The sequence below is a fragment of the Macaca mulatta genome, chromosome 4 (genome assembly GCF_049350105.2).
Source record: "Macaca mulatta isolate MMU2019108-1 chromosome 4, T2T-MMU8v2.0, whole genome shotgun sequence".
NCBI lineage: Eukaryota > Metazoa > Chordata > Mammalia > Primates > Cercopithecidae > Macaca > Macaca mulatta.
This window is the reverse complement of record NC_133409.1, coordinates 139,943,084-139,969,386: the sequence shown is the minus strand read 5'-3', so window position 1 is coordinate 139,969,386 and position 26,303 is coordinate 139,943,084. Positions and strand designations below refer to the sequence as shown.

Genomic DNA, 26,303 nt, shown 5'->3' with positions numbered 1-26,303 from the left:
AAAACCCTGTCTTTACAAAAAAAAATAGAAAAATTAGCTGGCCTTGGTGGTGTGCACCTGTGGTCCCAGCTACTCAGGAGGCTGAGGTGGGAGGATCGCTTGAGCCTGGGAGGCGGAGGTTGCAATGAGCCAAGATTGCGCCACTGCACTCCAGCCTGGATAACAGAGCCAGATTCTGTCTCCAATAAATAAATACATAAATACATTCAGGAGTGGGAGAGAGAAAATGAGGGGAAAAATAAGTAAAATACCAAGTCAGAGAGTGCCCCACTGGGCGGATGAGGGGGTGCATTTTGCTCATGTCCTGTCCACCACTTGGACCTCCCCAGACAAGGAAGTCAGCCAGGGACCGAGCAACAGACATGGAAGGAAGGTAGAGGTAGAAGTCGTTCTGTCTGAACGTTGGTTCAGACAGAAAGAAAAAGGGAGTTGACATTTCTGCTCCTTTGGCTGGCTGCCTGTCGGGAAATCCTGAAGGTCAGAGTTGGGAAGGTGTCTGCATGTAATTAGGACATCCCTCAATGTCATTCACATACCTTCTTCATAATTTGGGGCATATGTGTGTCCCACCTGGATACACACACACACACACACACACACACACACACACACACATATATATATATATATTTTTTGAGATGGAGTTTCACTCTTGTTGCCCAAGCTGGAGTGCAATGGGGCGATCTTGGCTCACCGCTACCTCCGCCTCAAGGGTTCAAGCGATTTTCCTGCCTCAGCCTCCCAAGTAGCTGGGATTAGAGGCGCATGCCACCACACCTGGCTCATTTTGTAGCTTTAGTAGAGACGGGGTTTCACCAAGTTGGTCAGGCTGGTCTCAAACTCCTGACCTCAGGTGATCCGCCCACCTCGTCCTCCCAAAGTGCTGGGATTATAGGCATGAGCCACCCCACCTGGCCCGCTTGCTTTGCTTTGCTTTTCTCTTTCTTTCTTTCTGTCTTTCCCTCCCTCCCTCCCTCCCTCCCTTCCTCCCTCCCTCCCTTCCTTCCTTCCTTCCTTTTCTCTTTCTCTTTCTTTCTTTTTTTTTTTTTGATGGAATTTCATACTTGTTACCCAGGCTGGAGTGCAATAGCGCGATTTTGGCTCACTGCAACCTCCAACTCCTGGGTTCAAGTGATTTTCCTGCCTCGGCCTCACGAGTAGCTGGGATTACAGGCACCTGCTGCTGCGCCCAGCTAATTTTTTTTTTTTTTTTGTATTTTTAGTAGAGACGGGGTTTCACCATGTTGGTCAGGCTGGTCTTGAACTCCTCACCTCAGGTGATCCACCCACCTCGGCCTCCCAAAGTCCTGGGATTACAGGTGTGAGCTGCTGTGCCTGGCCAATGTTTTTCTAATCAATTATTTTTTTACCAAATTGGTGTCTAAAGGAAATTTTATATGAATATCATATGAAATAGCACGCTATGAAGTCGCAGGTTGAATAGGTTAGTTTTATTTTTTATACACCAACATAACAACCTATCTATTCAAGATAAAGCAAATGTTTTTCCAGGTCTCACTTTAAACTGTCTTATAAGAGTAACAGTGACCCAGGACGCTGGTTTTCAGACGTTGCTTTTTTCAGAGGTGCCTCCAGTTCCAGAGGGTACTCAGACCCCCTTTCAACCAGAGAGACTCCCTTTTAATCTAGTTTCTATACTGGAGTTACACATAAGAGTTTATATAACAAAAAAAAAAATTCCACATCTAAAAATATAATAATCCAAAACTGCTTGCCTAGTCCGACCTGCTCACCGTGCCCCTGAGACATAACTGAGGTTAGGGAGAAGTGGCTGTCTTGGGTCACACAGCCATTAGAAGCAAAGTCCGGCCCATGAACCCCAGTCAGCAGGCCCCCAATTCTCGCCAGAGATAGACAGAAGTTTTCTCCATCCTTTAAAGAGAAACATTCAGCTTATGGCTGGGAGTTGTGGAAGGTCCATAGTGGGGGATGTGGATGGAAAGGGAGGATTGTTGGGGGAATGGTGGGTTGGCAGCACGGGGTCCAGGAGCAGCGCCCAGGCAGAGCTGAAACAGCCCCTTTAAGCACAGCCGACCCTTCCAAAGGCAGAAAGACCACAGCCTGCAGCGTATTTGCTACCATTTTTCCTGTTGCCACCACTGGTGAGGATGCCTTGGGGAGAAGGAGGCCAGGGTCCTCCCCATTAACGCCCCTCAGCATCCTGGAAGTTAAAGAATTATCGCCGCCCCCTGCTTCCCAACACTCCTGCCTTTTCTTCAGTCTCAACACCCTACCACCCCTGCCTCCTACCAGTCTTTGTGTTCTCATTTCTGATTTGGTCTGTGGGACCCTCACCCCTCAGTTGGCTCCTGCTTCCAACTGAGAACACCTAGAAACCGTGGGAGCCCCACAACCACCAAGCCAAGGCATAGTTCTCCCGGGAACAGCTGAATGGGAAAAGTAACCCAGTTCCCTTCACCATCCCAGGGAATCCTCCAAAATGGACTATGCCCTGTTGGCCACTTCAGACCCAGCAGCCCGTCCCCATCCCCACTCAGCCCTGCACAGGGGGTGCCAGGAAGTCCACACCAGGGGACGAGTGGGCATGAGCAGGCTGAGCCAGGGACCCTTCCACTACCCTGGAAACCTGGGTGAGCCTGGAGTCATGCAGGGGACCCAGACCCCTCAGAACATGGCACTTTTCCGTCTCTGTTGAGCGAGCCAGCTGCTGGGATTCATGTCCATCTGCAGCATCTTCATCACCCATTTGTCCCGACGGGCACCTTCAACAAACTCGTTCAGAGACAGCTGGCCTGAGCAAGGGGGAGGAGAGGCGGTCATGCAGAAGAAGGGGAGACCTGAGTCTGGGGGCAGGAGGGGAGACCTCACTCCCAGGATGCGCCTACACCTCTTATGCCAACTATCCTGCAGTCTCAGGCCCCAAGCTTGAGGCTTGTCAGGTGTCTGAATCTCCAGGAGTCTCCTGCCACCTTTAAGGGGCTTTCTAGGCTGGGTGCGGTGGCTCACGTCTGTAATCCCAGCACTCTAGGAGGCCGAGACGGTTGGATCATGAAGTCAGGAGATAGAGACCATCCTGGCTAACACGGTGAAACCCCGTCTCTACTAAAAATACAAATAAATTAGCTGAGCGTGGTGGTGGGCGCCTGTAGTCCCAGCTACTGGGGAGGCTGAGGCAGGAGAATAGCGTGAACCTGGGAGGCGGAGCTTGCAGTGAGCCGAGATCGCGCCACTGCACTTCAGCCTGGGCGACAGAGCGAGACTCCATCTCAAAAAAAAAAAAAAAAAAAAAAAAAGGTGGAGGGGGCTTTCTTTGCAGATGAATTGATTTTTTGCACACGGTCCCACGGAAATGCTGGGTGGAGCTGAGAGATCTGGAGGGCTCGTGAGTGTATTCCAAGCCAGCTCTCACCCCACACAGTCTTGGGGCTGGGCACTGGGCTACAGGGAGGAGAGCCCAAGCAGCCTGAATGGAGGCCTACCCTATGCCTGCTCTTTTTTTTTTTTTTTTTTTGAGACGGAGTCTCGCTGTGTCTCCCAGGCTGGAGTGCAGTGGCGTGATCTCGGCTCACTGCAAGCTCCGCCTCCCGGGTTCACGCCATTCTCCCGCCTCAGCCTCCCAAGTAGCTGAGACTACAGGCGCCCGCCACCACGCCCGGCTAGTTTTTTGTATTTTTAGTAGAGACGGGGTTTCACCATGTTAGCCAGGATAGTCTCGATCTCCTGACCTCGTGATCCACCCGCTTCGGCCTCCCAAAGTGCTGGGATTACAGGCTTGAGCCACCGCGCCCGGCCATATGCCTGCTCTTAAACACATTATCCCATTCATTCCTCTCACCCACTATTATTATCCCCATTTTCCAGATGAGGAAATTGAGACCAGGACGAGAAACTCAATATATCACTCCCTGCCTGACTCCAAAGTTCCAATTCTTTCTATTCTGCATACTTGGCCTCCATCGGCAACTCCTATAAGACTTTTAGTCGCTCCTACAAACACGTGCTCATGAGTCCCTTTGTTAGTTCATGTCATCTTCTCCACAGCCTTCTCATAGATGAGGACCCCAGGGTTGGAAGGTGGAGGGTCTTGCCCAAGGATGTGAGGCCAGAAAGTGGCGGTGATGCAGAGTGGGCAGCACCCCCTACACATCTCTGCCCCTCTTACCATCTCCATTCTCATCCACCAGGAGGAAGATCCTGTCTACGACCTCCTCGGGCGTGAGCAGTTGGCCTTGCTCAGTTTGTAGCTCTCGCCGGCAGGCTTTCTTCAGCTGGTAAATTCCCTGCCAAAGAAAACTCAGTTGCATTGATGGGAGACCTTGCAAGCTCACCCTCACCCCCGTGACCCATATCCCTCAGCGCCACTTCCCCAGTGCTGGCTTCCCAGGCTGTGCGTCTTAGGATCACGTAATCTGGATCCAGATCAAAACTGACCTGTCCTAAGGCGGTGCTCTCAGAATCCCACTGGCCTAATTCCAGCTGAGTTCCTGGCCTCACACCCCACCTGACCCCAACACCATTTGCATTTCCACTGTGAGCCGCAAAGCCCAAATCCAAAACCTCTAATGAGGGAGGTTTAAGTCACCATGAGTCTAAATCGCATTCTACACAGGAAGAAATAGAGATGCAGAGAAGAAAATTCAGTGTATCTATATATGTGTGTGTCTGTACATGTGTAAAACAGAAAGATGGGGATACACATGTTCCCTCCTCATGGACGGGAGGGAAAAACCCAGGTTTCTCCTTTTCCCTGTTTCCTCTCCTGGTGAAACTATGTTTGTGAAAGCATCATGTAGGCCAGGCGCTGTGGCTCACGCCTGTAACCCCAGCACTTTGAGAGGCCAAGGCAGGCCATCATTTGAGGTCAGGAGTTCAAGACCAGCCTGGCCAACATGGTGAAATCCTGTCTCTACTAAAAATACAAAAACTAGCCGGGCACAGTGGTGGGCGCCTGTAATCCCAGCTACTCAGGAGGCTGAGGCAGGAGAATTGCTTGAACCCAGGAGGTAGAGGTTGCAGTAAGCTGAGATTGTGCCACTGAACTCCAGCCTGGGCAACAAAATGAGACTCTGTCTCAAAAAAAAAAAAAAAAGAAAGCACTATGTAAATGCGGAAGAGATGGACACATATGACGGTTTTCCTTAGCTCCCAGGCTGGCGCTCCCTGAGGACAGAAGCTGTGTCTTATGCACCTCTACGGCCTCACTGCCCAGCCCAGTGCCCAGCACAAAGTAGGCCTCATCGACGTGTCTTGGGAGACTGAGGGGTTAAATCCAGCTCCAGCACTTTCGAGGTAGACTAATTTGGGCAGATTACAGAATCTCTATGAAGCAACTTCTTGCTCTGTGAAATATGGCTAACGATGGTCTGGCTAACGCAGGGAACACGCCAGAGTCTAGAATGCACTAGGCACTTCTTTTCTTCCTTAATCATTCTTGCTAATAGAGAGTGATTGTTAGTCTTTTAAAAGAAATAACTTCTGATCTTGACTTTTTCTCATGCATTTGTGTTTTCTATTTTATTGATTTCTGCTGTTTATTTTCTTTCTTCTACTATTTTTGGATTTAATTTTATTTATTGATTTGTTTATTTTGAGATGGAGTCTTGCTCTGTCGCCCAGGCTGGAGTGCAGTGGCGCCATCTCGGCTCACTGCAAGCTCCACCTCCCAGGTTCAAGCAATTCTCCTGCCTCAGCCTTCGCAGTAGCTGGAACTACAGGCACCTGCCACCACGCCCGGCTAGTTTTTTGTACTTTTAGTAGAGACGGGGTTTCACCATGTTAGCCAGAATGGTCTCGATCTCATGACCTTGTGATCTTCCCGCCTTGGCCTCCCAGGGTGCTGGTATTACAGGTGTGAGCCACCACTGCTCCCGGACAAGGGTTTATTTTACCTTTTTTTTTTAGACAGGTTTTCACTCTGTTGCTCAGGCTGGAGTGCAGTGGCACAATCACAGCTCATTGTAGCCTCGACCTCCCAGGCTCAGGCAATCCTCCCACCTCAGCCTTTGGAGTAGCTGGGACCAGGTGCATACCACCATGCCCAGTTAATTTTTTTTTGTATTTTTTGTAGACATGGGGTCTTACTATGTTGCCCAGGCTGATCTTGAACTCCTGGGCTCAAGTGATCCACTCACCTCAGCCTCCTAAAGTGCTGGGATTACATGTGTGAGTCCCTCCACCTGGCCTTAATTTACTCTTCATTTTTTCTAATTTCCTGAGATGGCCTCTTAGATCATTGATTTTCTAATATATAAAGTCTTATTTTCTAATATAGTATGCATTTTCTAATTGTTTCCTAATATATATTTTCTTTTTTTTTTTTAGACAGGGTCTTACTTTGTTGCCCCAGCTGGAACGCAGTGGCATGATCATAGCTTACTGCAGCCTCCAACTCCTGGCTCAAGCAATCCTCCCAGCTCAGTCTCCTAAGTAGCTAGGACTACAGGCATGTACCTCCAAGCCTGGATAATTTTTCAACTTTTTGTAGAGATGGGGTCTCACTTTGTTTACCAGGTTGGTCTTGAACTCCTGGGCTCAAGCAATCCTCCCACTTCAGCCTCCCAAAGTACTGAGATTACAGGAATGAGCCACTGCATCCAGCCTCTATTTCCTAATGTATGCATTTTAAGTCTTATTTTCTAATATGTACATTTTTTTTTTTTTTTTTGAGATGGAATCTCGCTCTGTCGCCCAGGCTGGAGTGCAGTGGCTGGATCTCAGCTCACTGCAAGCTCCACCTCCCGGGTTCACGCCATTCTCCCGCCTCAGCCTCCGAGTAGCTGGGACTACAGGCGCCCGCCACCACGCCAGGCTAGTTTTTTGTATTTTTAGTAGAGACGGGGTTTCATCATGTTAGCCAGGATGGTCTCGATCTCCTGACCTCATGATCCACCCGCCTCGGCCTCCCAAAGTGCTGGGATTACAGGCTTGAGCCACCGCGCCCGGCTATACATTTTAAATCTATAAATTTTTCTGCAGGTTCAGCTTTAGCTGCATTCCACAAGTTGTAGTATATCATGCTTGCGTTATTTTTCAATTTAAGACACGTGTGTGTGTGTGTGAGAGAGAGAGAGAGAGAGAGAGAGAGAGAGAGAGAGAAAGGGAAAGTATTTCTTTGATCCACGGAGTATGTGGAAGTCTACTGCCTAATTTCCAAACAGATGGGGATTTTCTAATAATCTTTTTGTGATTGATTTCTAGCTTAATTCCACTAGAAAGTACACACTTAGAACGAGAACACAGGAAACACACTCAGAATGATTTCAAGGCCTCTTCTTCAGTCCCCGCTGGCCACTTGCAGCCAACCCTCAGAGCTCCAGCTGTGCTCAAGTGCCCAGGCTGCTGGCCCATGGGCAGAGACACTAACCTCCACAATGTTGAGTAGCTCCAGGCGGTCAATGCAGCCATTGCCGTCCTTATCATAAATCTTGAAGGTCCACTTCAGCTTGTGCTCCAGGGTGCCTCTCAGCACGAGATTCAGGGCTGCCACGTACTCCAGGAAGTCAATGGTGTTGTCCTGCATTAGATGTGGATGCTGCTGAGGGCACAGCCCACCTCCCCAGATCATATGCCATTCATCCCTGCAAACAAAGGGCTTCTCCTCCTCATTTTAATCCATGTGGCCTCTGCATCTTTTTTTTTTTTTTTTTTTTTTTTTTGAGACGGAGTCTCGCTCTGTCGCCCAGGGTGGAGTGCAATGGCCGGATCTCAGCTCACTGCAAGCTCCGCCTCCCGGGTTTACGCCATTCTCCTGCCTCAGCCTCCTGAGTAGCTGGGACTACATTAGCTGGGACTACAGGCGCCTGCCACCTCGCCCGGCTAGTTTTTTTTGTATTTTTAGTAGAGACGGGGTTTCACCATGTTAGCCAGGATGGTCTTGATCTCCTGACCTCGTGATCTGCCCGTCTCGGCCTCCCAAAGTGCTGGGATTACAGGCTTGAGCCACCGCGCCTGGCCGGCCTCTACATCTTTGCTCAAGCCTTTCTCCACCCTTGGGGTAGAGAACATTCTATTATCTATCTATCTGTCTATTTATCTATCTATATCTATCATCTGTATCACATTATCTCTCTCTCTCTCTCTCTCTCTCTCTAAATCATCTGTCTCTTTATTTTTAGAAACAGGGTCTCACTACATTACCCAGGCTGGCCTCAAACTCTTGGGCTCAAGTGATCCTCCCTTCTTGGCCTCCCAAAATGTTTGGATTATAGGCATGAGCCACCACACCCAGCCTAGAGAACATTCTCTCTTCTCATTTTCTATGATCACCCAAGCCTACCCATCCTTCAAGGCTGAGCTCAACGGTCTCCTCCTCCAGGAAGCCTTCGTTCTCTGATCTATTCAGCCATAGTGCTCTCTCCCTCCCCATTCTAACATCCTCAGCATCTACTGCTTATTCTACACAGCTTGAGACTTTCTCTGGCATTGTCACTTAACTGTTTCCTAAATATGTCTCGTTCTCTAACCACGTTATATGCTCCTGGGGAAAAGAGAGGGGTTGACATTGCTTGGGTTTCTCCTCCGTGCCTAGCACAGTGCCACTTACGGCCAGAGTTGGAAGCCAATAGATATTCATGAATCAATTAGTCAATGATGGACTTGATCTGAATTTGGGACTAAGACAGTTTTGAAGGAGATTAGAAAGCAGAGCCCATGTTGAAATTTTCCTCTGCATTCTCATTCACCCCAGGTCAGAGAGAGGCAGACGGGCAGTGTCTCCAGCCCTACCCACTTCTAAGTTCCCGCGTACATTACACCGAACAACAGGCCTGTGACTCCAGCCCATCCAGGAAGGGTGGGGGAGCACAGAGCTCAGATGCTAACTGGGCAGAGAAAGGGAGAGAGGCACAGTCTACTTTTAAGGTGACTCTCACCAAGAAACAACAGAAACTTCTTGTAACAGAAATGCGGCAGCAATAACGATTTCTAAAGCCGTAAACAAGAAAGAGGATATATTCTTGCTTTCTTCTCCAAATGTGTTTGGGGTGACAGGCTGCTGCTGCTGCTGCTGGTGGTGGCTGCAGTGGGTTAGCTGTGCCAGTGTCTCACTTACAGGTGCTCACTTATTCCAGGGTTGGGACCTCCACTCTCCAAACAAAAAAATCTGAGCCATCAGATCCCCCAGGAGTGCCTGTCATTCACATGACTTTGTTATCAGAAATGACACCAATGGCCCAGAGCAGAGCACTTCTGTCCCACTGGGTCAGGACACTCAGGAGCCCCAGCCCCAGATCAAGGGGTGCCTGGGTGAATAAGGTTTGAGCAACAGGAGAAATGGCAGAAAATGAGGGAAACAGCAAGAAGCCTAAGGAAAAGCTAAGAAGAAAACAAAACGAGCTTACCTTAGTACCTGAAGTGTTCTATTCATATCTTTTATATAATTCCTATAAATATATGGTCTCTGTACTCCCCGTCATATACTTACCTAATTGAGGTCAGATTATATTTATAATTTTGTTTCCTTCATTTTCATGTAACATTTTCTCATGTCTTTAAAAATTATTTAAAATGTCAACTTCCATTTTTTTTTTGGTGGGGAGGCGGTACTGAACGTTCCCTTTGTTGAACATATTTCTAATATTTTCCATTACACAATGAACATTTTTTTCACATGTATACCTTTTCTTACATCTCTGGTATTTTTTTTTTTTAGGGTAGACACTTGGCAGTGGTTGTCAGTTCTTTAAAAGGCTATTTTCTTGAGTCGTTGTTATTTATTAAGCTTACCACAAAGCAAACTTGCGTTTCTTATTTAATGAGGCTAAGTTATTATCCCCATTTTATGGATGAGGAGTCTGGGACCCAGAGGTTCCCAGGCCACCCAGCCAGCAAGTGGCAGAGCTTTTCCAGGCACACATCTCCTCCAGTTCATCAAGTCGGAAAAACTTGCAGTCTCCACTTAAGATCTATTTCTGTCCAGCAAATGAGCTTAGTGCTTGGGGATGCCAAGAGAAGGAAAACAAAAACAAAAAACCTGAAACCACCACAAATCCCCACGCTCTAGATCTCCAGTCTTCCTCATTCTTTGTCCCAAAACTTCTGTTCCTACAACATCCTCTCAACATGATTCAGTTTCCATGACTCCTTGCCTTATATGAGACATAGTCCAGAGTGATCTCTAGACAAGTGATCTCATCTGAGAGGTTACTGGAAACTCCAGGACCATTTCTGGGAAACTTCCAGCTGGGACTAATCTCATCTGCTGTGCATGGGACCTTGTCAGCTCCAATTACCCACAGAGGCCTGAGAGTGATGGAAATGGCTCTGTCTACTCAGGAATAGGATGGGTGTGTCACCGGCTCTGTGGGATTATCTGCCCTGTTTCTCCTTGAATTGGCCACATTTGTGCACAGCCCTGACCCCAATGCATCTTATACAAGAATCCCAAATGACATTTGATCTTGACCCTCCCCTTTCTTCCATTCTAGGCGGTCATAGGGCAACCACCAGAGTTGCAAGGGAGAGTGGCGGAGATGAGGTGTTCCTACCCCTTTGTCTCCACCAAACCAGTTTCCATCACCTCAGATTTTCACATGTGAACCAGATCCATAAACTCTTTTGATTTGATTTGCTTTAGAAATCTCAGACCGATTGTTCAGAAATGACACTCCTCGATATAAAGGGGAATGGAGTCAGGTGTAGGTTTGGAGACAAAGACTAAGTGGGAAAGAAGACTCAGTCCCTGAGAGAGGAACTTACAAACACGTTCTAGGGAGGCTCTTCCTTACAGTGGAACGCCAACTAGTAAATAGAGAAGGGGTGGTGGGGTTAGAAAATTATCAACAGATGCCAAAGCCAGTAGAAAATTTGACTGAACAATAGGATATTTACTTAGTCTTAAGGTATATCCCTACGAGATGCTTATTAATTACAAAGAAAAAAAAATAGTAACTTTACAGTGTTGAAACATGGCAGATACCACCTTAACCAAGTGATCAAAGTTAACTGTACCAGTGACGGGACAAACTGACATCTTATGCCTGATGATATGATGCACCGAGGACACAACAGCACATCAGTGGCAATTCTGCCAATTCAGGCAAACACCAATTGTGGGGTGTCCTACCACATAATTCAGCCAGGCATGGAGGTGCGCAGTCTTCAAAAATGTCACAGCCAAATAAAAAAGAAAAGCTGAGATTAAAGGTTCCAAGTTAAAGAAGACTAAGGAGGATACAACAAGGAAATGCAATGTGTGATCACACCACCATCACCACCAACAACAACAACAAACAAACAAAGAAAAAGGAAGGCCGGGTGCAGTGGCTCATGCCTGTAATCCCAACACTTTGGGAGACTGAGGCTGGCGGATCATGAAGTCAAGAGATGGAGACCATCCTGGCTAACATGGTGAAACCCCCTCTCTACTAAAAATACAAAAATTAGCTGGGCATGGTGGCACTCGCCTGTAGTTCCAGCTCCTGGGGAGGCTGAGGCAGGAGAATCGCTTGAACCTGGGAGGTGGAGGTTGCAGTGAGCTGAGATCACATCCCTGCACTCTATCTCAAAAAAAAAAAAAAAAAGAAAAGAAAAGAAAAAGGAAAAAAGAAAGAAAGCTGACCAGGTGCAGTGGCTCATGCCTGTAATCCCAGCACTCTGGGAGGCCGAGGTGGGCGGATTACTTCAGGTCAGGAGTTCGACACCAGCCTGGTTAACATGGTGAAATCCTGTTTCTACTAAAAATACAAAAATTAGCCAGGCATGGGGGTGCGCACCTATAATCCTAGCTACTCGGGAGGATGAAGCACGAGAATCGCTTGAATCCGGGAGGTGGAGATTGCAGTGAGCTGAGATCGTGCCACTGGACTTCAGCCTGGGCAACATGGCAAGACTCTGTCTCTACCAAAATAAATAAGTACATAATACAAAAATTAGCAGGCATGGTGGTGCACATCTGTAATCCCAGCTACTTGAGAGGTTGAGGTGGGAGGATCCCTTGAGCCTTGGAAATCAGAGGCTGCAAAGAGCTGAGATCATGCCACTGTACTATAGCCTGGGTGACAGAGTGAGACCCTGTCTCAAAAACCAAAAAGAAAAAGAAAATACACACTGAACTACTTAGGGATAAATAGGCATGATATCTGTAACTTTCTCTTAAAAAAAGTATATGTATATATTCTGTATATGTATAAATTATGTATCATGTATATGTATATATACTTATAGGATACATTATATATATGTATGTATACAGAGAAAGGCAGAATGATAAAGTAAATGAGATAAAATGTAAATAACTGGGGAAATTTGGATAAATTGCATATGGGAGTTACTTGTATCATTCTTGTAACTTTTCTGTAAATTTAGAATCATAGCAAAATTAAGAAATTATCCAAAAAGGAAAAAACACTGATGAACATGATATGCCCATTTATAAGAAGAGATGAGGCATAAGGAGTACAACAATATGCCTAGGGGCTTAATCAGCCCTTTTCGATCTTGAATCATGATTGTATTGATTTTTAGATGAATCTGGGGAAGATTGATGGACTTAAATGAGTCTTATTATTTATGACCTGATATATTTGTTTACTTTTCTTAAGACATTTTAAAAAATCATCAATTATTTTAAAAACTCATCTTCTCTCTTTAAAAAATCTGCCTTCTAAGCAGGAGCACTTAAGACCTTGGGCAAATGGATTCATTTCCTTTTGCCCAGCTTTCTCATCGTTTAATCTGGAATAACAAAAGTCTGCCCCTCCCACCCAGGGTTGCTGCTGACTCAGAGGAGACCGAGGAGAGGGGGAGTGCTAAGAAGCCCAAAACTGGCTCTGTGCCCTGTGGGGTGGTCGATGGGGTTCATCTCTGAGGAGGTTCTGTTGAATTGAAGATGCTGACCTCACCATCCTGTCCTGGGACAGGCACTGTGGGGATGTGCACTGACTGGTACCAGCGGCAGGATGAGACCTGAAGTGGCATTCCCAGTGATTCAGCTTAGAAAGCTAAATTCTCCACGCACTGAGAAGTGGAGTACTGATGCTTTCTCCAGATTAAATAGGTATTTGAGGCAAATCCAGTGGTTTGCAGGATTGCCAGGGCACTGAACTAGATAACCTTAAATAATCAAGGGGTTTTTAAACTGAATTGAAATTTAAAATTCAATCCCCAGGTGCATTTACAAGATGTGTTATCTTCTTAGCAACTGGTGACATTGGGGGGCTTAGAGAAACTCTGGTCTGAATGATTTCATGAAACCTTCCTGGACTTTAAGAGCTGAAAGGGGCTTTTGCAGTCATCCTCCCAGTCTCCCAATCCATGCAGGAGCCTCCTCCAGCATTCTTGACAGGGAGAATCTGACCAGTCTCAGTTCGAAGAACCCCAACAAGAGGGAGCTCATAGCCCATGCTAAGATACCTCATCCCATTTGGAACATCTCTTTGGCTCCTAGTGTTTAGAGTGACAGGGTCTCTGGCAGATGTGAAAACCCAGTCATTGGCTGCAGAGTCTTGGCCAAAAGTACACAAAGAGAGGACCTGGACTGTCTGCCAGTCCCCCTTCAGCTCTCAAGAAGAGGACACAGGGAGCATCAGCCGACAGCTGAGAGATAGAAGGAGGGAAGGAGAGACAGATAAGATGGAAAGGGACAAAAGAGAAGAGACAGAAGGGTTTGGGGAGTGACACAGAAAAGGTAACGAGAGATGGAGTGGAAAGAAGAGTAGAGAAAGAGCCGGAGTGGGGAACTGGGAGCGCTCCCTGAGGACACTCGTGGAGGAAGGCGCCAGGTGGACTGGCCACCGTTCCTTCCCTTCAGGGTGCCTTACCCCATTCTTGTCGAAGGCTCGGAACATGCCCTCTACGTACTGGGAGGCCTCCTCATCGTCTGTGACCTTGAAGAAGCGTTTAAACTCATGCATAAAGAGTGTGCCGCTGGGGCACTCCATCACGAACTTCTTGTACCACTCCTGGAGCTCTGCCACATCTATCTCGCCAGCTGCCTCTGCCTCCTCCCAGCTAAACTCCTGCCCCATGCTGGCCCTGAGGAGCGTCAGGGAGCAAGGGTCTGTGTCTCCTCCCTGGCTTCTGCTGATGGATCTCTCCAGCTAGGGCCCTCTTCCTCCCTTTCCAGGAGGCCTGATCAGCCTCTCCATCATCTCCTGGGTGACTGAACATGATCGTCAGTGCAGGGGGCAGGTGGCAAGGGAGGTGGGCCCAGGTCAGCTAAGCCGTCCTAAGACTATTAGATTCCCCGGGCAGCCGGGTGCAGTGGCTCATGCCTGTAATCCCAGCACTTTGGGAGGCTAAGGTGGGTGGATCACGAGATCAGGAGTTCGAGACCAGCCTGGCCAACATGGTGAAACCCTGTCTCTACTAAAAATACTAAAAAATTAGCTGGGCGTGGTGGCAGGCACCTGTAATCCCAGCTACTCAGGAGGCTGAGGCAGCAGAATCGCTCGAACCCAAGAGGCGGAGGTTACAGTGAGCCGAGATTGCGCCACTGCACTCCAGCCTGGGGGACAGAGTAAGACTCCATCTCAAAAAAAAAAAAAAAGGAGATTCCCCTGGAAGTTCTGACCTCCAGTCTAAGCTCCTCCAGTCTCACCCCCTCCCTTAGCCTTATTAACAAAGCAACCAAGCTGGCCCAGGCAGACTCTGAAGAGGTAGAAGGGGAAGAAATTGAGAGGTAAGCAGAGGGACGCAGAGTGAAGAAAGAGTCGGGGTGCCAGGCTGGGATCCTCCCATCTCACTCACTCCATGTCTCTTTAGCTGGGCCCCACATTGCTCCAGGGAGGCCCATCTTGGAGACAGGAGACTCAAGCCCAGAGAGGAAGTGACATCAAGTCCTAATCTGTAAAACAGAATCCGCTGGTGATCTGAGACTCGCCTCTCAGATGGTCTAGTGAAAAGAGGCAGAATCGATGATGGGAAGGGCTCTAGGTGAGCAACTCTCTTTCCAGGCTAACTCAGTTCCTGACACAGGATCTGAAGCTCCTTTCCAGATCACACCTTTGATCTTGGGAGCTTTTCACTTTCTGATTAAAAATACAAATACCGGCCGGGCGCGGTGGCTCAAGCCTGTAATCCCAGCACTTTGGGAGGCCGAGACGGGCGGATCACGACGTCAGGAGTTCGAGACCATCCTGGCTAACACGGTGAAACCCCGTCTCTACTAAAAAAAATACAAAAAACTAGCCGGGCGAGGTGGTGGGCGCCTGTAGTCCCAGCTACTCGGGAGGCTGAGGCAGGAGAATGGCGTAAAAACCCGGGAGGCGGAGCTTGCAATGAGCTGAGATCCGGCCACTGCACTCCAGCCTGGGCGACACAGCAAGACTCCGTCTCAAAAAAAAAAAAAAAAAAAAATACAAATACCTCCCTCCAACCCTTCACCCAAGACCTAGGGGTAGTGCTTTTTTCACATTTCCTCCAAAATACTAACATGTGAGAAGGATCTGGGAGCATGGCCTAAAATATCTTTGAAGGCTCTTACTTTTACATTAAAGGCCATGTAAATTTGCTTTTGAACAATTACATATTCATGCTTATTTTAATGTAACATAAAAATGACACCTCCAAGAAATCAAAAGACCTAGGACACACGTTTTTCTTTTTTTTTGCTTTTTTTAAAAAATATATATATTTTTTGAGACAGGGTCTCACTCTGTCGCCCAGGCTGGAGTGCAGTGACGCGATCTTGGCTCACTGCAAGCTCCACCTCCACGTTCAAGTGATTCTCATGCCTCAGCCTCCCGAGCAGCTGGGATTACAGGTGCCCACCACAACACCCAGGGTTTTTTAAAATTTTTTCTTTTTTTTATTATACTTTAAGTTCTAGGGTACATGTGCATAACATGCAGGTTTGTTACATAGGTATACATGTGCCATGTCGGTTTGTTGCACCCAACGCCCAGCTAATTTTTGTATTTTTAGTAGAGACGGGGTTTCACCATGTTGGCCAGGCTGGTCTGAAACTCTTGACCTCAAGTGATCCACCCGCCTTGGTCTCCCAAAGTGCTGGGATTATAGGCGTGAGCCACTGCGCCCAGCGACACTCATTTTTCTAGAAGACTTCAGAGGCAGCATTTCCAGTGAATCTGTCCTTAACCTACCCGTCCCTCACTGGGTGTTCAGCCTGAATTGTTTTGCACATCTCCAGGCCTGACCTCCTCTCTCACTGTTCTCTGCCTCCAGACGTCACTGAGCTCTGAAAGCTCTTTTAACTTTCTTGCTATTCCTGAAGGAGAAATGTGATTTCTTCTGTCATCCTTTCAAGTGGTGGTGGGTTTTTCTCCCCCACACACCTCAAGGTCTAGATAACAGGGCTAGTGTCCTCCTCTCTTCTCACTCTTGCCTCCAAATGGTCTTTTATTGTTTTTTCCCTAGAAAAGGCCAGTCCCTTTGAAGCCACATCTGACTCCTTGCCACTATTTACTTCCCTCCTTGCTGTAATTCACTGTTGACTTCCCTGCTTGTCTCTAAGCATCATGTCAGTCATTTCAGTGACTCTGACATCCAAGTGGATAAACAGCCCATCCCACACACTGGCCTCAAAGGTCCTTGATCTCTCTTTTTTTTTTGAGACAGAGCTTTTGCTCTTTTCACCCAGGCTGGAGTACAATGGCGTGACCTCGGCTCATTGCAACCTCCGCCTCCTGGGTTCAAGCGATTCTCCTGCCTCAGCCTTCCTAGTAACTGGGATTACAGGTACGCGCCACCACGCCTGGCCAATTTTTGTATTTTTAGTAGAGACGGGGTTTCACCATGTTGACCAGGCTGGTCTCGAACTCCTGACCTCAGATGATCTGCTTGCCTTGGTGTCCCAAAGTGCTGGGATTACAGGCATGAGCCACTGCGCCCAGCCCCAGTGAGAGTATGTGTGGGGGTCGCACTGCCCTCTTACTCTCTAATTGCTGGCAACCTGGCATGGTCCCACATGTGTGAGTCACCGTGTTTGGCCTGGTCCTTGGTCTTTTAGTTCCAAAGAGCTTTTCTTCCACCTTACCTAGGACTTTCATTCACTTGTGGTCCCTGAGCCACAAGTGCAGCATCTGGGAGCTTGTTAGAAATGCAAAGTCTTAGGCCCCACCTCAGACCTACTGAATCAGGAACTGTGGGTTGGGGCCAGGAGTCTGTGTTTTAACAAGCCCCTCCAGGTGCTTCCAATGCATACTGAAGTTTGAGGATCACCACCCTAGGCCTTGCTGTCACCAATCTCTACTACCTCTGAAACATTCAAATGCTGCCTTCTCTTATCAGCACCCCACCCCTTCCATCTGTTACTCTAATACCTTCACTCCAATAATTCACTAATCTCATTGTGACTTCCAACCTGCTGATCCGTTTTTAACATCTGTCATCTTGCTCATCTCCTCACTCTCCTCCTTATCCTCATTCCATGGCCCAGCATTCTGTCCATTTTGACTTTTGTTCTCCTAATGCCTCACTTGGCCTGGCCCTGGTTAAGGCTGTACGCTAACTATGCAGTAACACCTTGCCTACAGTGGGGAGCCTGGACATCGCTGGGGGACATCACAAATCATGCTGGCTGCACACACTTCAGATCATGTCAGACAATCGTACTACATATTCTTCCCGCCGAATTCCCTCTCCCCATCTGAGATGACTATTCCATAGCGCTTCCTGCCCTCAAACCTTCCACTCACTCCCACACTGTCACGCACTTCACAGAGACAGACGAGGCAGTGACTCATCTTCCCACCAGTGTTTACCAACTTCTCTGTATCTGTGCCCATGTCCTCTGCCCCCTTCCAGTCTCAGTGGAAGCAGCGTGCCCTTCCCCTTGTCCCCGTCAATACTGCTACTTGTTTCCTAGATCCCATCTCTCTTTACCTACTCGAAAGCTTCATTCCCGCAGTTACTCCCTTTCTCTTCTGCAGCCTCCACTCATCCCTCTCTAATGGCATTCCTGTCGGCATTCAGATGTGCTGTAATATTGCCTTTATTAAAACAAGACAAAAATCCCTCCTTGACCCCACATTCAGGGCTACATTATGATGTTCATGGGCCCCACGTTTTTGCCTTCATGGGTCATAATATAAATATTGAAAAAATATTAAATAAATAAATATTAATAATTATCACTGGTATAAAAAGGAACATAATCTAGACTGGGTGTTTCTTTTTAATTATGATTTTTATTATTATTATTATTTTGAGACAGAGTCTTGCTCTGTCACCCAGGCTGGAGTGCAATGGCACGATCTCGGCTCACTGCAACCTCTGCCCTGCCGGGTTCAAGTGATTCTCCTGCCTCAGCCTCCCAAGTAGCTGGGATTACAGGTGTGCACCACCACGCCCGGATAATTTTCTATTTTTAGTAGAGACAGGGTTTCACCATGTTGGTCAGGCTGGTCTTGAACTCCTGACCTCAAGTGATCCATCCACTTTGGCCTCCCAAAGTGCTGGGATTACAGGCATGAGCCACCGCTCCTGGCTCTGATTTTATTTTAATTAACTAATGTATTTATCCTGAGATAGGGTCTCTGTCGCCCAGGCTGGAGTGCACTGGTGCTATCAGGGCTCACTATAGCCGCGACCTCCTGGGCTCAAGCAATCCTCCCGCCTCAGCCTCCTGAGTATCTAGGACTGCAGTTGTGTGCCACCATGCTTGGTTAGTTTTTTGATATTTAGTAGAGACAAGGTCTCACTATGTTTCCCAGTCTTGAACTCCTGGGTTCAAGTGACCCTCTTGCCTTGGCCTCCCAAGTGCTGGGATCATAGGCATGAGCCACCATGCTTGGCCTTTATTCTGGTTTTAAAAGAAATTTAAAATATTGGGCCCTAGGCACTGTGCCTACTGGGTAAGCTGACCTGTCCACATTCCCCCCAAGCTACTGTCCTAAATTTTGCTCCCTTTACAACAAAACCCCTTGTGGCAGATGTATTTTCAGAAAATGGCAGGACAATGGTTCTGGCTTCACTCATTCCTCCCATCAAAGAGAGGAATCTATTATATTTTTCTTCAACCTGGAGGAAACTTTCTCGCTGCCTTGTTGAAGATAACTGCAGAAATGACACAATGTGACTTCCAGGGCTAGGTCATCAAAAGTGATAGGTTTCCACCAGGCTTTCTCAGAACTTGCCCTTGGAACCCAGCCACCATGTTGTGAGGAAGCCCAGAGCACATGCAGGGGTTCTGGCTGAAAGCCAGTCTCAACCACCGGACATGGGTGAGTGAGCCTTCAGATGACTCCAGCCCCAGTTTTGAGCTACCCCAGCTGATACCACATGGAGCAGACGCTATCCCTGCAGAGTCACTGTTTTAAGCTACTAAGTATTGTGTTTTTTGAGGTAGCAATAGATAACTGGGACATTCTCAAACCTATTTTGCATTCTCTCTCTTTTTTTTTTTTTTTTGAGACGGAGTCTCGCTCTGTCGCCCAGGCTGGAGTGCAGTGGCCGGGTCTCAGCTCACTGCAAGCTCCGCCTCCCGGGTTCACGCCATTCTCCTGCCTCAGCCTCTGGAGTAGCTGGGACTACAGGCGCCCGCCACCTCGCCCGGCTAGTTTTTTGTATTTTTAGTAGAGACGGGGTTTCACCATGTTAGCCAGGATGGTCTCGATCTCCTGACCTCGTGATCCGCCCGTCTCGGCCTCCCAAAGTGCTGGGATTACAGGCTTGAGCCACCGCGCCCGGCCCTCTCTTTTTTTTTTTAATCTCTTATTCTCTCCTCAAGTTACTCCAACTGGATGTTCATCCCCATCACTTCACAGAAATGGCTTTTATTGTGGTCACAAATTATCTACTTTTTTTACCTAACCTGCCGCAGATTCATTACAGTTCACCAAACTGAATTCTTTCTCCAAACACTCCAGGTTTCAGGGACCCACCCTCCTCTGATTTCCCTCCAACCTCACTCATTGCTCATTTCCTTTGCTAGCACCTCTTGCTTTTAACCAAATCTCTAAAAGCTGGGAGCTTTCCAGGCTTGTCTTCAGTACTCTTCCCTTGTTTACCCACACTCTCTCCCTAGATGATCTCACTCATTCCCATGCCATTACACACCATTTACAGGCCAGCAGCTTCCAAATTTGTATCTTCAGCTTGGACCTCTCCCAGGAACTCCGGATGCATGTATTCAACTGCCTACTGGACATCTATACTCAGATTGCAAACTTAGCAAGGCCAAAACCAAATTACTGATTTCCTTCCCAAGTCCCACCTTATCTCTTCTCCACCTCAGTCATGGCACTGCCATTTATGCTTAGGCAAAAACCCAGGAGTTATACTTGAATGCTCTTTCCTCTAGATTTCACTTCAATCTACTAGTAGGTCATTTAATCAGCTCTTCCTGCAAACTATATTCTAAATTAAACCACTTCTCCTCACTTCCATTCCCGACATTCTCGCCCAGACCAGCATCATCTCATCTGGTCCACCACAGCAGATCCCTAACTGGTCTCCCTGCCCTCTCTTGTCACCCCTCTTTTACCCAGCAGCCACAGTAGCATACAGCAGATCCTGCCACTCTCCTGCTCAAAACCCTCCTTTAGCTTTCCATTTGCTGATAATAAAATCCACACTCCTCCCCATGCCTATGATGCGTTACATGATCTAGCCCCTGCCTACTTCTGTCTTCATGGTCTTACTACACTGCAAACACACCAAACTCCTTATAGAATCAGTGTGTCTTTGCATGTATTTATGGTTCCTCCTACTTGGACTGCTTTTCCTCCAGATTTTTTTTTTTGTTTGTTTTTGTTTTTTGAGACGGAGTCTCGCTCTGTCGCCCAGGCTGGAGTGCAGTGGCGCGATCTCGGCTCACTGCAAGCTCCGCCTCCTGGGTTTACGCCATTCTCCTGCCTCAGCCTCCTGAGTAGCTGGGACTACAGGCGCCCGCCACCGCGCCCGGCTAATTTTTTGTATTTTTAGTAGAGACGGGGTTTCACCGTGGTCTCGATCTCCTGACCTTGTGATCCGCCCGCCTCGGCCTCCCAAAGTGCTGGGATTACAGGCGTGAGCCACCGCGCCCGGCCATCTCCAGATTTTTTGAGACAGGAGTCTCGCTCTTGTTGCCCAGGCTGGAGTGCAATGGCACGACTTCGGCTCACTGCAACCTCCGCCTCCCGCGTTCAAGTGATTCTCCTGCCTCAGCCTCCTAAGTAGCTGGGATTACAGGCACCTGCCACCACGCCCGGCTAGTTTTTTATATTTTCAGTAGAGATGGGGTTTCATCATGTTGGCCAGGCTGGTCTTGAACTCCTGACATCAGGTGATCCACCCATCTCAGCCTCCCAAAGTGCTGGGATTACAGGCATGAGCCACTGTGCCCGGCTTCTTCCTCCAGATGTTAACACCACTGCCTCCTTCTCAGCGTTCTCCTCTCCTCAGAGAGAACTTTCCCAACTCCCCCTCAGGTAGCCACTCAAGTAATTCTGATATTATTCCATTTTATTTTCTTCACAGTACTTAACTGCATTTGAAACTATCTTATTTTTTTCTCTACTTATCTATCTCTCTCACTAGAGTCTACGATCTTTGAGGAGAGGGACTTTACCACATATATTCCAGAATTCCCAGCGTTTAGAACAGTGCTTGGCATGTACAGGAAACTCAAATACTTGTTGAGTAACTGAGCAAGGTCCTTGGCACATGGTCAATGCTGAATTTTTTTTTTTTTTAATTTTTTTTTTTTTTTTTTTTTTTTTTTTTTGAGACGGAGTCTCGCTCTGTCACCCAGGCTGGAGTGCAGTGGCCGGATCTCAGCTCACTGCAAGCTCTGCCTCCCGGGTTTACACCATTCTCCGGCCTCAGCCTCCTGAGTAGCTGGGACTACAGGCGCCCGCCACCTCGCCCGGCTAGTTTTTTGTATTTCTTAATAGAGATGGGGTTTCACCGTGTTAGCCAGGATGGTCTCGATCTCCTGACCTCGTGATCCACCCGTCTCGGCCTCCCAAAGTGCTGGGATTACAGGCTTGAGCCACCGCGCCCGGCCGGTCAATGCTGAATTAATGTGAGCTATTACTCCTTCATTTTTCAAGGCAATTCCTCTTTGACTCTGTTTAGTGTCTAGATTAGCAGGTATTTGTTGAGATAAAAATGATAATGGGATTTTAGAACTGGAAGAGGCCTTGAAGATTATGTAGCCCATTAATTTCCAATTACCCATCTCAACACACCTTAAGATAACACATGCCCATCAGCAGCCATGGCTCTGTAACAGCAGCATCTCAACTGGCTTGGTGTGAAGGTGGTATTATTCCCATCCATCTCTCTCTCTTTTTTTTTTTTTTCTTGAGACAGAGTCTCGCTCTGTCGCCCAGGCTGGAGTGCCGTGGCCGGATCTCAGCTCACTGCAAGCTCCGCCTCCCGGGTTCCCGCCATTCTCCTGCCTCAGCCTCCCGAGTAGCTGGGACTACAGGCGCCCGCCACCTTGCCCGGCTAGTTTTTTGTATTTTTTAGTAGAGACGGGGTTTCACCGGGTTAGCCAGGATGGTCTCGATCTCCTGACCTCGTGATCCGCCCGTCTCGGCCTCCCATAGTGCTGGGATTACAGGCTTGAGCCACCGCGCCCGGCCCTTTCTCTTTTTTTTTTAAGACAGGGAGACTGGGTCTCCCTCTGTCACCCAGGCTGGAGTGCAGTGGCGTACTCTCGGCTCACTGCAACCTCCATCTCCTGGGTTCAAGCAATTCTTGTGCCTCAGCCTTCTGAGCACCTGGAACGACAAGCAAGCACAACCACGCCCAACCAGTTTTTATATTTTTCGTGGAGATGCGGTTTTGCCATGTTGGCCAGGCTCCGTCCTATTTAAGCAACATTGAAGATTGATTAATGGACAGTATCTCTGCCCAAGTTAATAAATTTTATGAGTGAAATATAAACTGATTTAGCCTCTGGCTGAGGAATGTAAGGTTCAATTGGCTTTTCATGTGGGTCAGTTGCCCATGACCTGCCCTATAAATAAATGTCGCTGAGCTACTGAGTTATAAATATATCATTTTAAAGAGGATTAAAAATCTGGCTGGGCGCGGCGGCTCACGCCAGTAATCCCAGCACTTTGGGAGGCTGAGGTGGGTGGATCACTTGAGGTCAGGAGTTTGAGACCAGCTTGGCCAACACGTCAAAACCCCATCTCTACTAAAAATATAAAAATTAGCTGGGTGTGGTGGCAGGTACCTATAATCCCAGCTACTCAGGAGGCTGAGGCATGAGAATCGCCTGAACCTGGAAGGCAGAAGTTGCAGTGAGCCGAGATTGTGCCACTGCATTTCAGCCTGGGGAACAGAGTGAGACCCTGTCTCCAAAAATAAATAAATAAATAAATGAAAATAAAAATAAAATAAATAAAATAAAGAGGATTAAGAATCCATAGAGAGAAATGAGAGCTTGAAGTAACAATAGAAAGGATTTAAGGAGGGCAGGGTTAGGAATTGAGCAGGGGATTTGGAAAGAGAGCCCTGGGGATTGCAGGCAGTCAGTCATAAGCCTGGCTCCAGGGGCAAAGAAATGCTTAAAAGCGACAAACCCATGTCTTCTGAGCCCTAGTCAGGCTGGACCTGAAGCCTCACTGTGAATCATCTCCATCCGAGTGTTCTTGTGACTGAGTTGGATTCCCCTTGCTGACGCCTAAACTCTTGTGTTGCCCCCTCCCTCAGGACCAGTCTCAGCAGTGGGACCACCTAAATCTTGCTTCTTGCCTTTATTCATTAATTTTTCCTCTCAGTCAATTGCTTTAGAGCAAGCGTATCCAGTTGGAGGCCCGCAGACTGCATGCGGCCCAGGACAGCTTTGAATGCAGCCCAACACAAATTCGTAAACTTTCTTTTTTTTTTTTTGAGACGGAGTCTCACTCTGCCACCCAGGCTGGAGTGCAGTGGCCGGATCTCAGCTCACTGCAAGCTCCGCCTCCCGGGTTTTCGCCATTCTCCTGCCTCAGCCTCCCGAGTAGCTGGGACTAGAGGCGCCCGCCACCTTGCCCGGCTATTTTTTTGTATTTTTTTAGTAGAGACGGGGTTTCACTGTGTTAGCCAGGATGGTCTCGATCTCCTGACCTCGTGATCTGCCCGTCTCGGCCTCCCAAAGTGCTGGGATTACAGGCTTGAGCCACCGCGCCCGGCCAACTTTCTTAAAACATTATGAGATTTTCTTTCATGATATTTTTTTTTAAATTAGCTATTGTTAGTGTTAGTGTATTTTGTGTGACCCAAGACAATTCTTTCAATGTGGCCCAGGGAGGCCAAAATATTAGACACCCCTGCTTTAGATGAAATGAGTACATTTTGGTAATGTGAGAGATGAACAAAGCTGGAATTTAGCTTTGAATATTCTGCATAAATTTAGTATGTGGATATTTGAGTACCTCATAGCCTGCTTACAAATTAGGTTCTAGGGCTGACCCTGTCACTAACAGCTTTATCTGTAAGCTGAAAGGGTGACTGAGTGGGCAAATAACAACTCTCTAAGCCTTGGTTTTCTGTCCTGTAAAATGAGGACAACGGTAAGTACTTTAGTGTGTTAATAAACATCAAAGGATTTTTGGTTTGTGGCTGGGTGCTGTGGCTTATGCCTATAATCCCAGCACTTTGGGAGGCTGAGGCTGGCAGATTGCTTGAGCTTACAAGTTTGAGATCAGCCTGCAACATGACGAAACCCTTTCTCCAAAAAAAAAAAAAAAGAAAAAAGAAAAGAAAAATTAGCTGAGTGTGGTGGTACGTGCCTGTAGTCCCAGCTACTCAGGAGGCTGAGGTAGGAGGATCACTTAAGCCCAGGAGGCAGAGGTTGCAGTGAGCCAAGATTGTCACTGCACTCCAGACTGGGTGATAGAGCCAGACCTGTCTGAAAAACAACTCTAAGGGCCAGGCGCAGTGGCTCATACCTGTAATCCCAGCACTTTGGGAGAACAAGGTGGGCGAATCACGAGTCAGGAGATGGAGACCATCCTGGCTAACACAGTGAAACCCCATCTCTAACAAAAATACAAAAAATCAGCCAGGCATGGTGGCAGGTGCCTGTAGTTCCAGCTACTCGGGAGGCTGAGGCAGGAGAATGGAGTGAACCCAGGAGGCAGAGCTTGCAGTGAGTGAGCTGAGATCGCACCACTGCACTCCAGCATGGGTGACAGAGTGAGACTCTGTCTCAAAAAACAAAACAAAACAAAAAAAAACAAGAACTCTAAGATAAATGTTATCCCTACCCTGGAGGTAATCTGAGGTCTTTTCCAGCTGGTTCTTGAACAGTATAGCACACAAGCATCTAACTATCATCAGATTGGTACTGCCATTTACTGAATGTCTGTTACCTGCTCAATACTGTGCAAGGTGCTTTATCAGTTATTGAATACTCCAATCTTACTAAGCTGGAGTATTAAATATAGTCAAATGTAAGTATGTAGGTATTATTTCCTACAGACTTATTATTACCGTACTAATGAGTAAAATGAGGCCCTGACAGGGTTAAATCTCTTGCCCAAGTTTACAGCAGTCAGTGGGTTTGAACTCTTATCTGACTCATGTCTGTCTGACTCCAAAGTCCATGTTTGCTCTATTAGGTTATTCATTAGTATTGTAATAGAACTAACTTAATAATGTAATGTAGGACAGGGATGGTTGCAGACAACTAGAAATGTTAAGAAACTAGACTAATAATTTATTTATTTATTTATTTTGAGATGGAGTCTTGCTCTGTTGCCCAGGCTGGAGTGCAGTGGCATGATCTTGGCTCACTGCAAGCTCCCCGTCCTGGGTTCACGCCATTCTCCTGCCTCAGCCTCCCAAGTAGCTGGGACTACACACGCCCGCCACTACGACCGGCTAATTTTTTGTATTTATAGTAGAGACGGGATTTCACCGTGTTAGCCAGGATGGTCTCGATCTCTTGACCTCATAATCCGCCTACCTCTGCCTCCCAAAAAGTGTTGGGATTACAGGCGTAAGCCACCGTGCCCAGCCAAGACTAATAATTTAAAATGATTGCTTTATGTATTCACTGTGGCATGTTTAAATGGTCATAGGGCCAGGAATATATGCCATTCTTTCAAAGCACTGAAACTTGGTACTGAACTAGTTTAGTCTGTCTTACCAGACATCTGTAGTTACACTAAGACTCTTAGATCAGAACGTGATTGTATTTCCTATGAAGAAAATATAGGCTGGGCATGATGGATCATGCCTGTAATCTCAGTATTTTGGGAAGCCAAGGCCGAAGAATCACTTGAGGTCAGGAATTTGAGACCAGCCTTGGCAACAAAGTGAGACCCCCATCTTTACAAAAATATTAAAAAATTAGCCATGTGTGGTGGTGCATGCCTGTGGTTCCAACTACTTGGGAGGCTGAGGCAGGACGATCACCTGAGCCCAGGAGATCAAGGCTGCAGTGAGCTGTGTTCATGCCACTAAACTCCAGCCTGGGCGACAGAGCAGGATCCCCGACT

At 47.5% G+C, this 26,303-nt stretch overlaps 1 protein-coding gene across 1 annotated transcript; it reads right to left on the bottom strand.

Annotated features, from left to right (window-relative positions):
- Positions 1-1,436: 1,436 nt before the first annotated feature.
- GUCA1B (guanylate cyclase activator 1B) lies at positions 1,437-14,074 on the bottom strand. The gene is made up of 4 exons (XM_001086988.5): positions 13,740-14,074; positions 7,346-7,495; positions 4,145-4,262; positions 1,437-2,774 (listed from the first exon to the last, which is right to left on the bottom strand). Exons 1-4 carry the CDS (start codon positions 13,944-13,946, stop codon positions 2,647-2,649), a joined length of 603 nt encoding a protein of 200 aa, XP_001086988.1. The 5' UTR covers positions 13,947-14,074; the 3' UTR covers positions 1,437-2,646.
- Positions 14,075-26,303: the final 12,229 nt, after the last annotated feature.

Bases quoted from the DNA above. Each gene is read 5' to 3' on its own strand.
- GUCA1B (XM_001086988.5), bottom strand. From the start codon at position 13,946: ATGGGGCAGGAGTTTAGCTGGGAGGAGGCAGAGGCAGCTGGCGAGATA. The intron at 7,496-13,739 runs GTAAGGCACCCT...CATCTAATGCAG, and splicing joins GAGCCTTCGACAAGAATGGG to GACAACACCATTGACTTCCT. The intron at 2,775-4,144 runs GTAAGAGGGGCA...CCCCTTGCTCAG, and splicing joins GGTGGATGAGAATGGAGATG to GCCAGCTGTCTCTGAACGAG.